The following is a 12,606-nucleotide window of genomic DNA, read 5'->3' on the forward strand; positions in this document are numbered from 1 at the left end:
GCCCTACTGTGTACAGATGAGCATTGGTGTGGATCGGTCACTGTAGTCGTATATGAAGGACCCAGCTCTGTGGGTGCGCAGGACTCTGTGGGTGCGCACTGTACAGGACTCTGTGGGTGCGCACTGTACAGGACTCTGTGGGTGCGCACTGTACAGGACTCTGTGGGTGCGCACTGTACAGGACTCTGTGGGTGCGCACTGTACAGGACTCTGTGGAGGTTGCTACAGTCTGATGTTTATTGTAATATAAATGTTTATATAATAGAAATGTACACAGTCTGATTGTATAGAACTGAGAGGACATGCTGACAACCTGTGCAGGGGCAGACAGTGCATATGGATGGGCAGTGTGCAGGGGCAGACAGGGTATGGATGTGCAGAGTGCGAGGGCAGACAGTGTATGGATGTGCAGAGTGCGAGGGCAGACAGTGTATGGATGTGCAGAGTGCGAGGGCAGACAGTGTATGGATGTGCAGAGTGCGAGGGCAGACAGTGTATGGATGTGCAGAGTGCGAGGGCAGACAGTGTATGGATGTGCAGAGTGCGAGGGCAGACAGTGTATGGATGTGCAGAGTGCGAGGGCAGACAGTGTATGGATGTGCAGAGTGCGAGGGCAGACAGTGTATGGATGTGCAGAGTGCGAGGGCAGACAGTGTATGGATGTGCAGAGTGCAGGGGCAGACAGTGTATGGATGTGCAGAGTGCAGGGGCAGACAGTGTATGGATGTGCAGAGTGCAATGGTAGACAGTGTATGGATGTGCAGAGTGCAATGGTAGACAGTGTATGGATGTGCAGAGTGCAGGGGCAGACAGTGTATGGATGTGCAGAGTGCAATGGTAGACAGTGTATGGATGTGCAGAGTGCAGGGGCAGACAGTGTATGGATGTGCAGAGTGCAGGGGCAGACAGTGTATGGATGTGCAGAGTGCAGAGGCAGACAGTGTATGGATGTGCAGAGTGCAATGGTAGACAGTGTATGGATGTGCAGAGTGCAATGGTAGACAGTGTATGGATGTGCAGAGTGCAATGGTAGACAGTGTATGGATGTGCAGAGTGCAATGGTAGACAGTGTATGGATGTGCAGAATTCAGGGGCAGACAGTGCATATGTACTGTATGCAGCACATGTGTATAGTGTGCAGCGTGCCATAGTATTACTGTATGCAGCACATGTGTATAGTGTGGAGCGTGCCATAGTATTACTGTATGCAGCACATGTGTATAGTGTGGAGCGTGCCATAGTATTACTGTATACAGCACATGTGTATAGTGTGCAGCGTGCCATAGTATTACTGTATACAGCACATGTGTATAGTGTGCAGCGTGCCATAGTATTACTGTATGCAGCACATGTGTATAGTGTGGAGCGTGCCATAGTATTACTGTATACAGCACATGTGTATAGTGTGCAGCGTGCCATAGTATTACTGTATACAGCACATGTGTATAGTGTGGAGCGTGCCATAGTATTCCTGTATGCAGCACATGTGTATAGTGTGCAGCGTGCCATAGTATTACTGTATGCAGCACATGTGTATAGTGTGGAGCGTGCCATAGTATTACTGTATGCAGCACATGTGTATAGTGTGGAGCGTGCCATAGTATTACTGTATACAGCACATGTGTATAGTGTGCAGCGTGCCATAGTATTACTGTATACAGCACATGTGTATAGTGTGCAGCGTGCCATAGTATTACTGTATACAGCACATGTGTATAGTGTGGAGCGTGCCATAGTATTACTGTATGCAGCACATGTGTATAGTGTGGAGCGTGCCATAGTATTACTGTATACAGCACATGTGTATAGTGTGAAGCGTGCCATAGTATTACTGTATACAGCACATGTGTATAGTGTGCAGCGTGCCATAGTATTACTGTATGCAGCACATGTGTATAGTGTGGAGCGTGCCATAGTATTACTGTATACAGCACATGTGTATAGTGTGCAGCGTGCCATAGTATTACTGTATACAGCACATGTGTATAGTGTGCAGCGTGCCATAATATTACTGTATACAGCACATGTGTATAGTGTGGAGCGTGCCATAGTATTACTGTATGCAGCACATGTGTATAGTGTGGAGCGTGCCATAGTATTACTGTATGCAGCACATGTGTATAGTGTGGAGCGTGCCATAGTATTACTGTATGCAGCACATGTGTATGGTGTGCAGCGTGCCATAGTATTACTGTATGCAGCACATGTGTATAGTGTGGAGCGTGCCATAGTATTACTGTATACAGCACATGTGTATAGTGTGGAGCGTGCCATAGTATTACTGTATGCAGCACATGTGTATAGTGTGCAGCGTGCCATAGTATTACTGTATGCAGCACATGTGTATAGTGTGCAGCGTGCCATAGTATTACTGTATGCAGCACATGTGTATAGTGTGGAGCGTGCCATAGTATTACTGTATGCAGCACATCTGTATAGCGTGGAGCGTGCCATAGTATTACTGTATACAGCACATGTGTATAGTGTGGAGCGTGCCATAGTATTACTGTATACAGCACATGTGTATAGTGTGCAGCGTGCCATAGTATTACTGTATGCAGCACATGTGTATAGTGTGGAGCGTGCCATAGTATTACTGTATACAGCACATGTGTATAGTGTGCAGCGTGCCATAGTATTACTGTATACAGCACATCTGTATAGCGTGGAGCGTGCCATAGTATTACTGTATACAGCACATGTGTATAGTGTGCAGCGTGCCATAGTATTACTGTATGCAGCACATGTGTATAGTGTGGAGCGTGCCATAGTATTACTGTATGCAGCACATCTGTATAGCGTGGAGCGTGCCATAGTATTACTGTATGCAGCACATGTGTATAGTGTGGAGCGTGCCATAGTATTACTGTATACAGCACATGTGTATGGTGTGCAGCGTGCCATAGTATTACTGTATACAGCACATGTGTATAGTGTGGAGCGTGCCATAGTATTACTGTATACAGCACATGTGTATAGTGTGGAGCGTGCCATAGTATTACTGTATGCAGCACATGTGTATAGTGTGGAGCGTGCCATAGTATTACTGTATACAGCACATGTGTATAGTGTGCAGCGTGCCATAGTATTACTGTATACAGCACATGTGTATAGTGTGCAGCGTGCCATAGTATTACTGTATACAGCACATGTGTATAGTGTGGAGCGTGCCATAGTATTACTGTATGCAGCACATGTGTATAGTGTGGAGCGTGCCATAGTATTACTGTATACAGCACATGTGTATAGTGTGGAGCGTGCCATAGTATTACTGTATACAGCACATGTGTATAGTGTGCAGCGTGCCATAGTATTACTGTATGCAGCACATGTGTATAGTGTGGAGCGTGCCATAGTATTACTGTATACAGCACATGTGTATAGTGTGCAGCGTGCCATAGTATTACTGTATACAGCACATGTGTATAGTGTGCAGCGTGCCATAATATTACTGTATACAGCACATGTGTATAGTGTGGAGCGTGCCATAGTATTACTGTATGCAGCACATGTGTATAGTGTGGAGCGTGCCATAGTATTACTGTATGCAGCACATGTGTATAGTGTGGAGCGTGCCATAGTATTACTGTATGCAGCACATGTGTATGGTGTGCAGCGTGCCATAGTATTACTGTATGCAGCACATGTGTATAGTGTGGAGCGTGCCATAGTATTACTGTATACAGCACATGTGTATAGTGTGGAGCGTGCCATAGTATTACTGTATGCAGCACATGTGTATAGTGTGCAGCGTGCCATAGTATTACTGTATGCAGCACATGTGTATAGTGTGCAGCGTGCCATAGTATTACTGTATGCAGCACATGTGTATAGTGTGGATAGTGTGGAGCGTGCCATAGTATTACTGTATGCAGCACATCTGTATAGCGTGGAGCGTGCCATAGTATTACTGTATACAGCACATGTGTATAGTGTGGAGCGTGCCATAGTATTACTGTATACAGCACATGTGTATAGTGTGCAGCGTGCCATAGTATTACTGTATGCAGCACATGTGTATAGTGTGGAGCGTGCCATAGTATTACTGTATACAGCACATGTGTATAGTGTGCAGCGTGCCATAGTATTACTGTATACAGCACATCTGTATAGCGTGGAGCGTGCCATAGTATTACTGTATACAGCACATGTGTATAGTGTGCAGCGTGCCATAGTATTACTGTATGCAGCACATGTGTATAGTGTGGAGCGTGCCATAGTATTACTGTATGCAGCACATCTGTATAGCGTGGAGCGTGCCATAGTATTACTGTATGCAGCACATGTGTATAGTGTGGAGCGTGCCATAGTATTACTGTATACAGCACATGTGTATGGTGTGCAGCGTGCCATAGTATTACTGTATACAGCACATGTGTATAGTGTGGAGCGTGCCATAGTATTACTGTATACAGCACATGTGTATAGTGTGGAGCGTGCCATAGTATTACTGTATACAGCACATGTGTATAGTGTGGAGCGTGCCATAGTATTACTGTATGCAGCACATGTGTATAGTGTGGAGCGTGCCATAGTATTACTGTATACAGCACATGTGTATAGTGTGCAGCGTGCCATAGTATTACTGTATGCAGCACATGTGTATAGTGTGGAGCGTGCCATAGTATTACTGTATGCAGCACATGTGTATAGTGTGGAGCGTGCCATAGTATTACTGTATACAGCACATGTGTATAGTGTGCAGCGTGCCATAGTATTACTGTATGCAGCACATGTGTATAGTGTGCAGCGTGCCATAGTATTACTGTATACAGCACATGTGTATAGTGTGCAGCGTGCCATAGTATTACTGTATGCAGCACATGTGTATAGTGTGCAGCGTGCCATAGTATTACTGTATGCAGCACATGTGTATAGTGTGCAGCGTGCCATAGTATTACTGTATGCAGCACATGTGTATAGTGTGCAGCGTGCCATAGTATTACTGTATACAGCACATGTGTATAGTGTGCAGCGTGCCATAATATTACTGTATGCAGCACATGTGTATAGTGTGGAGCGTGCCATAGTATTACTGTATACAGCACATGTGTATAGTGTGCAGCGTGCCATAGTATTACTGTATGCAGCACATGTGTATAGTGTGGAGCGTGCCATAGTATTACTGTATGCAGCACATGTGTATAGTGTGGAGCGTGCCATAGTATTACTGTATGCAGCACATGTGTATAGTGTGGAGTGTGCCATAGTATTACTGTATGCAGCACATGTGTATAGTGTGCAGCGTGCCATAGTATTACTGTATGCAGCACATGTGTATAGTGTGGAGCGTGCCATAGTATTACTGTATACAGCACATGTGTATAGTGTGGAGCGTGCCATAGTATTACTGTATACAGCACATGTGTATAGTGTGGAGCGTGCCATAGTATTACTGTATGCAGCACATGTGTATAGTGTGCAGCGTGCCATAGTATTACTGTATGCAGCACATGTGTATAGTGTGGAGCGTGCCATAGTATTACTGTATGCAGCACATGTGTATAGTGTGCAGCGTGCCATAGTATTACTGTATGCAGCACATGTGTATAGTGTGGAGTGTGCCATAGTATTACTGTATGCAGCACATGTGTATAGTGTGCAGCGTGCCATAGTATTACTGTATGCAGCACATGTGTATAGTGTGGAGCGTGCCATAGTATTACTGTATACAGCACATGTGTATAGTGTGGAGCGTGCCATAGTATTACTGTATACAGCACATGTGTATAGTGTGGAGCGTGCCATAGTATTACTGTATACAGCACATGTGTATAGTGTGGAGCGTGCCATAGTATTACTGTATGCAGCACATGTGTATAGTGTGGAGCGTGCCATAGTATTACTGTATACAGCACATGTGTATAGTGTGGAGCGTGCCATAGTATTACTGTATACAGCACATGTGTATAGTGTGGAGCGTGCCATAGTATTACTGTATACAGCACATGTGTATAGTGTGGAGCGTGCCATAGTATTACTGTATGCAGCACATGTGTATAGTGTGCAGCGTGCCATAGTATTACTGTATGCAGCACATGTGTATAGTGTGGAGCGTGCCATAGTATTACTGTATGCAGCACATGACACTATGAATGGACGTGGAGTTATGTAATGCTATGTTGTCCTATCCCTCCCATTCTTTATGAGCGCGGCCCCATGCTGTGACTGAGCAGTGCCCGCCCCGCACCTGCGCTCAGTTATAGCCTCAGCGATGCTCCACAATGGTAATGTCTGATAACAATTTTCTGAAAATACTTTATATGATGGTGATTGATCCCTGTGATTTTGTGATTTGCTACAATGTATCTTCCAGCGTCTCATGTTTCCAGTGTCACTATATGGCAGCATTAATGAGCTTCCCTTGTATCAGTGGCGCCTATTGTTGCCTTCTATTCTCTGGGATTACATGGAGGAGCGCTTGTGGGCTCCACCGCTGGCAGACGTCCATGTTTTGTGCCTGAGGCTCATTTTACTGTATCTGTCGCCAGGAAATATCACTACTACAGTGTCTATACTGTTTAGCCTGGGAGACGCGGCCTCCTCCTCTTTTTTTTTTTTTCCTGTTTCCAAAAAATATCACTCCAGGGAAATGTGTTGTGTAGTAAAGTTGTGAAACATGGAGTCTATTAGTCTGTTACAACATCAGATCTCAGGGAAGGATGGTGGCCTCCGACGCCTCGGATCCCAGAACACTGCAGACTGACGAGGAGGAGCCAGTCCAGCATGGCATCGGAGTCAGTCCAGCCTGGCCTAAGTGTCAGCATGGCATCGGAGTTAGTCCAGCCTGGCCTAAGTGTCAGCATGGCATCGGAGTCAGTCCAGCCTGGCCTAAGTGTCAGCATGGCAGCGGAGTCAGTCCAGCCTGGCCTAAGTGTCAGCATGGCATCGGAGTCAGTCCAGCCTGGCCTAAGTGTCAGCATGGCATCAGAGTCAGTCCAGCCTGGCCTAAGTGTCAGCATGGCATCGGAGTCAGTCCAGCCTGGCCTAAGTGTCAGCATGGCATCGGAGTCAGTCCAGCCTGGCCTAAGTGTCAGCATGGCAGCGGAGTCAGTCCAGCCTGGCCGAAGTGTCAGCATGGCATCGGAGTCAGTCCAGCCTGGCCTAAGTGTCAGCATGGCATCGGAGTCAGTCCAGCCTGGCCTAAGTGTCAGCATGGCATCGGAGTCAGTCCAGCCTGGCCTAAGTGTCAGCATGGCAGCGGAGTCAGTCCAGCCTGGCCTAAGTGTCAGCATGGCATCGGAGTCAGTCCAGCCTGGCCTAAGTGTCAGCATGGCAGCGGAGTCAGTCCAGCCTGGCCTAAGTGTCAGCATGGCATCGGAGTCAGTCCAGCCTGGCCTAAGTGTCAGCATGGCATCGGCCTGGGACCCCTGGAGATCCCAGATTGATCACGTGCTGATTCTTGCTGCTCGTATCCAGTGGCACACTCTGGTATTTTGGCTTCCTTACCAGTGACACATTTGTACTCAGTCCTGGAACCCAAAACGATGCTGACACTTTAGGTCCCAGTACAATGAGGAATTCTGGCAAGGGTCAGCGTTTAATAGTCTGGGAGTTGGGGTCCCAGTCCAGTGGTCCTCCGTGATACCCTAAGCACTTTTAATACCTGTAATACCCTTTTGGCACTTTTGAAGCTCCTTATCAGTTGCATGCTGACACTTAATGGCACATTACTGGCACACTGGCCTTTTTAGCTTTTCAACCAGTGACAGTCAGTTTTGGATTCTTGGTAAATAATGGGACACACTGACACTTAGATCTCAGAATGCTGATACTTGGGGTCTAATTTGGCATGCAAGCCCAACAACACAATGGCACATTGATGCTTCATGTTCCTGTCAATTACTTCTCTAGAATTTTTTGGTTAGTACATCTTGTTTGCCAGTTCAGTAACAAACCAAGCATCGGCATAACTAGAGTTCGATGGGCCCGAGTGCAAAATTTGAACCTGCCCCCCCCCCACCATCCCTGCATGTTGGTTAGATTTATGTATGTATACAGTTGGCGTTCTAAATCATATAAAGACATACGAGTGGCCCTACCCCCATTATGTAGTAATGTCCCTCTTCATGGCATATATGCCCCATCCTGGGCACATCCTGGTATATATGTCCGCATCCTGGGCACATCCTGGTATATAAACCCCCCATTCTGTTATATAAGTCCCCCATCCTGGTATATAAGTCCCCCATCCTAGTAAATATGTCCCCCATCCTGGGGAACCTCCTGGTATATACTGTCCTCCTCTTGCTATATATGTTTCTCTCCTGGGCCCCTCCTGATATATACTGTTCCCCTCCTGGTATAAACTGTCCTCCTACTGGTATATATGTTCCTCTTCTGGGGCCCCTCCTGGTACATACTGTCCCCCTCCTTGTTTATATGTTTCTCTCCTGTCCCCCTCCTGGTATATATGTATTGATCTATTGGGCACCTCCTGGTATATACTGTCCACCACCTGGTATATATTGTATGTTCCTCTCCTGTCCCCCACCTGGTATATAACGTCTTCTCCTAAACCCCTCCTGGTATATATTGTCCACCTGCTGGTATATATTGTACCCACCACCTCCCCAGCTCCCATGTCACATGACGTCTTCCTCTATAGCCGGCCCACAGTGGTTGGCAGCCTTCATCGTCGTGTGTGCTATATCAAAGTGGAGGGACCTGACGGGTCTCTGCACCATGATGCATTTCAGGTGGATGTACGCCCTTGGACGCACCTCCAGCTGAAGTAGGGGCTAGGGCCGGCGGGCCTCCTGCAACCATGATCGTTCCGCCCCTGAAACCAAGTATCTGTATAATGGCCCTTTTGAGATCTCAGTTCAGTATGATGGGTTTTAGGTCCAGACTGATGCTTGGGGTCCCTGGCAAAAGACACACTGTTACTTGGGGTTCAATGGCAGACAGGACCATCAAATGCCTGTTTAGTAATACTCTGGAAATGTTGGCTCATTGACACAATACATGTGGGGTTCACAGTGTCCAGTCGGCTTTTCATATCTCTGGGTTGCAGAGGACTGTGGCCATGAACGTTCTAGCACTTTTTATATGTAGACATGCCGAGCATTCCTGCCATCGGCCGGCATTTCAGGCAGGAGGGTAATGACATTCGCCGGGTGTTGGACCGTCCGAGACTCTGCACACAATGGGAGTCTATGTAGTCATTCAATCACTTGCTGAATTTGCTCCAGTTTTGGATTCATTACAGTCTTGAGATGGAATTTTTGCTCCGGAAGGAGGACGCATTTCTCCATGAATGATGCTGCCGCTTGTGTGTCTGTCTCATGACATCACAACGCCTCTCTGTCTCGTTTGTTGCCTTCGAGTTTGGTTTCTATAAATTCCTAAATCCCACTCATTGAGAACCACGAATGGTTGGATGAACTGAGTCATGTCGTCTTCCAGTGTATCTGTCCTGCTCGGAGTGATGAAGATTAGGGCGCCGCATTTTTGACTATAAGATTTTACACTACCTATTTTTATTTTTAAGGAAGGCTGACCTCGTTGGACTTTTTTGGCCCAAGTTTACACTGGTGTCTGAAGGACAAACACTTTTGTAGTTTGAGGACTCTGTATGAGTTGATGTCCCTCAGTTTTGGCACATTGTTCCTAAGCTTTGATGGAAGACCCCTCTCGATGACTAGGTTATTGGTCTCTGCTGCAGTGAATGCACGCACCATGTATACAGGGGAAGCACGGGTTTTGCTATAATAAAGCAGCAATCGTTTAACCCTGTATGACGCCTCTGTGCTTTGTAGGGGTCTCTCTCCAGCTGACTTACAGACGTCTTGTGTTGGCAACAAGCTGTAGTACAATCTGTCCTTCCAAGGGCACTGTGCTCCAGAGCAGCCCCGCGCTAACAACTGGAACAACGTGTCACACATGTGCAATGTTATACATTTCTTGTCCGGATTTCAGCTTTATTTGTAAACACTACAAGGGAGGAAACAATTGAAAAATGTGAATATGTAAAATTGGCTTTCACGCAACCAGGAAGAGGCTCGGATAAGGGTCCGTAAACCTCAGTGTTGAACATCTGCATCGAAAATAGGTGGTCCCTTTGCGACTATCATTTGGACGGTTTTCTGCCTTTAGACCCCCGGTGATCCGTATCTGCTACGGATAGGTGATTGTTTATATTCTAGTAATGTGTGCATTCACTAACAGGAAGAATACATAGTAAAAAAATAGATATTTCTGCAGTACAAGGATAAAGTACATTTGAAGACCACCACAGTCAATGTTCTATAGGCTAAGGGGCTAATTAGGCAAAATTTAAAATAAAATTTCTTTTTTTTCTTATTTCAGGTAGGGACCAATGGAATCATCTCCCCCCAAGACTTCCCCCGAGAGACGCAGTATGTGGACGATGGCTTCCCCACCGATTTCCCAGTGATTGCCCCATTCCTATCCGATATAGACACAAGTAACGGCAGAGGGAAGATTTACTACCGCCAGGACAATTCACCTGAAATTCTGAGTACGGCGGCCAGACAGATCGAGCGAGGATTCCCAGAGGCCGCCTTCTCTCCCATCAATGTGGTGTTGGTGACGTGGGAGAACGTGGGGCCGTACGAGGAGGTGACGAGACATTCCGAGCCGTCCAACAAGGTGAGTGCGGAATGTTCACAAATTTGAATTCAAATGTTTGTCAATATGTTTCTTTGGTTGCTATAGGTACACAACTCACGCTTTGCCTAACAATGAGAGAGGGTTTTTTTTTTATGTGTTGGTAAGATGGCATTCACTATAACCTCACGACTCAAATCCTTCACTTTTGGTTGTAAGACAAAACAATCACTGATCTCGGGGAGACCAGCCAGAGAAAACACTGGCGGCAGCCAACGAGGGCGCTCAACACAGTGAAATCCTAGGTGCATTGCCCCCTGGGAAATATGCAAATCAAAAAAGTCCGTGGAGCCTCTGTTAGGAGTCTCGACACAGAAAATAGCCAGATATCCCTCCGGGAAGGACCCAGCCAAGGAGTGGCTCTTTTTAGGAGACCACCATAACCACCATATTAAGTGGCCCTTTTCGTCAATATCCAGCTTTTGACGAGTTTAAAGATATGACAAGGGAAATACCAAGGCCAGGTATCCATCCACAGACAGCTGTTTCGGGGTATTGCCCCTCATCAGTGTGGAGTAGGATTTTGGCCAGGTGGGAGCAATGCCTAGTAGACCAACAAGACAAAACAATCACTGATCTCGGGGAGACCAGCCAGAAAAAACACTGCCGGCAGCCAGCAACGGCGCTCAACACAGTGAAATCATAGGTGCATTGCCCCCTGGGAAATATGCAAATCAAAAAAGTCCGTGGAGCCTCTGTTAGGAGTCTCGGCACAGAAACTAGCCAGATGCCCCTCCGGGAAGGACCTAGCTAAGGAGTAGCTCTTTTTAGGAGACCACCATAACCACCATATTAAGTGGCCCTTTTAGTCAATATCTAATCCTTTGACAGATGTTATAAAGATATAACAAGGGAAACACCAAGGCCAGGTATCCATCCACAGACAGCTGTTTCGGGGTATTGCCCCTCACCCTTGTCCCTCCCGGAGGGATATCTGGCTAGTTTCTGTGTCGAGACTCCTAACAGAGGCTCCATAGACTTTTTTTATTCACTTTTGGCTATGGTACTAAGTACTAAGTTGATGCTTGGTGGCCTTTTGGCTACGTTTTTGGCTCCTGTTTTTCCTTTGGCTCGGGCTGCTCTCTACCACTCAATGCCATGGCTCGGCTTGTTCTGATTAGCTACTGCTTATAAGCACGAGCCCAGCACAGTCTTATTGGGAGGTTAGCGAGATTCATTTCTTGATTTTTTTATGCTTGGACCCGACTGACCCCACGAGTCTGCCTTACAATGTGCGGCCCCCTTTAGCGTAACCCATCCCGATGTGGCAAAGTCTTCTGACCTCACTTTATACTTCAAAATGAAAGTTTTTCCTTCCCGTTCCCTAATACCCCTGGGAATTTGACCCTTCGTTTTACTTGACCTCTTCCAGCTGAGTCAACAAGAGTCAGTAAGTGTCCTCCTTGAATCTTTAGATCTCTCTTCCTATATTAAGTGCTCTTTATCCTCAAATCCCAAGCGCAAACATAAAGTGCAAGACTACTGTTAAACTCGTACGCACCATTGAATGCAAATGTCCCGACTTTTTTTTTTTCTTTCCATTCATTTCATCTTGTTCCCATTTTTGTGGCTTAAAATTGTTTTTCCCCCCCTGAGATCGCCCGCAGCGACTGTCATTTCCAAACTGAGTACATACTCCGCTGCGTGTGTTACTCAGAAAGTCATTATTATATGCCCCCCCACCAAGATCAAGTGCAGAGCCGCCAGTGGAGGAAACATTTTGAGATGACGTTAAGTTTATTTGGACAAGGCTAATTTGTAGCTGGAGGAAAGGTTTGTGTTTTTATAGAAAATACCAACGTAAAACCCTTGTACAGTGAGTTTTCTGGTATGAAATCCCGTGTAAGATGGTGACACAGCTGCACACATGATGTCGGATCGGGACCGTCCTCGCGGCTCATTCGACATATGGAAGAAATTCTTCTCACGTAACCTGGCGAGCGTAGCTAATGGCGGCCCCTCCGATTTATTGCC

The 12,606-nt window shown here is 46.5% G+C and overlaps 1 protein-coding gene across 1 annotated transcript in view; it reads left to right on the forward strand.

Moving 5' to 3' along the window:
• The window catches only part of NID2 (nidogen 2), a 49,927-nt gene that overhangs the window by 9,882 nt on the left and 27,439 nt on the right, over positions 1-12,606 (forward strand). Inside the window, exon 2 of the mRNA XM_075331128.1 lies at positions 10,312-10,614. Coding sequence (XP_075187243.1) covers positions 10,312-10,614 — 303 coding nt within the window. The remainder of the gene's footprint in view (positions 1-10,311; positions 10,615-12,606) is intronic.

The sequence above is a fragment of the Anomaloglossus baeobatrachus genome, chromosome 12, assembly GCF_048569485.1.
Source record: "Anomaloglossus baeobatrachus isolate aAnoBae1 chromosome 12, aAnoBae1.hap1, whole genome shotgun sequence".
Classification (NCBI taxonomy): Eukaryota; Metazoa; Chordata; class Amphibia; order Anura; family Aromobatidae; genus Anomaloglossus; species Anomaloglossus baeobatrachus.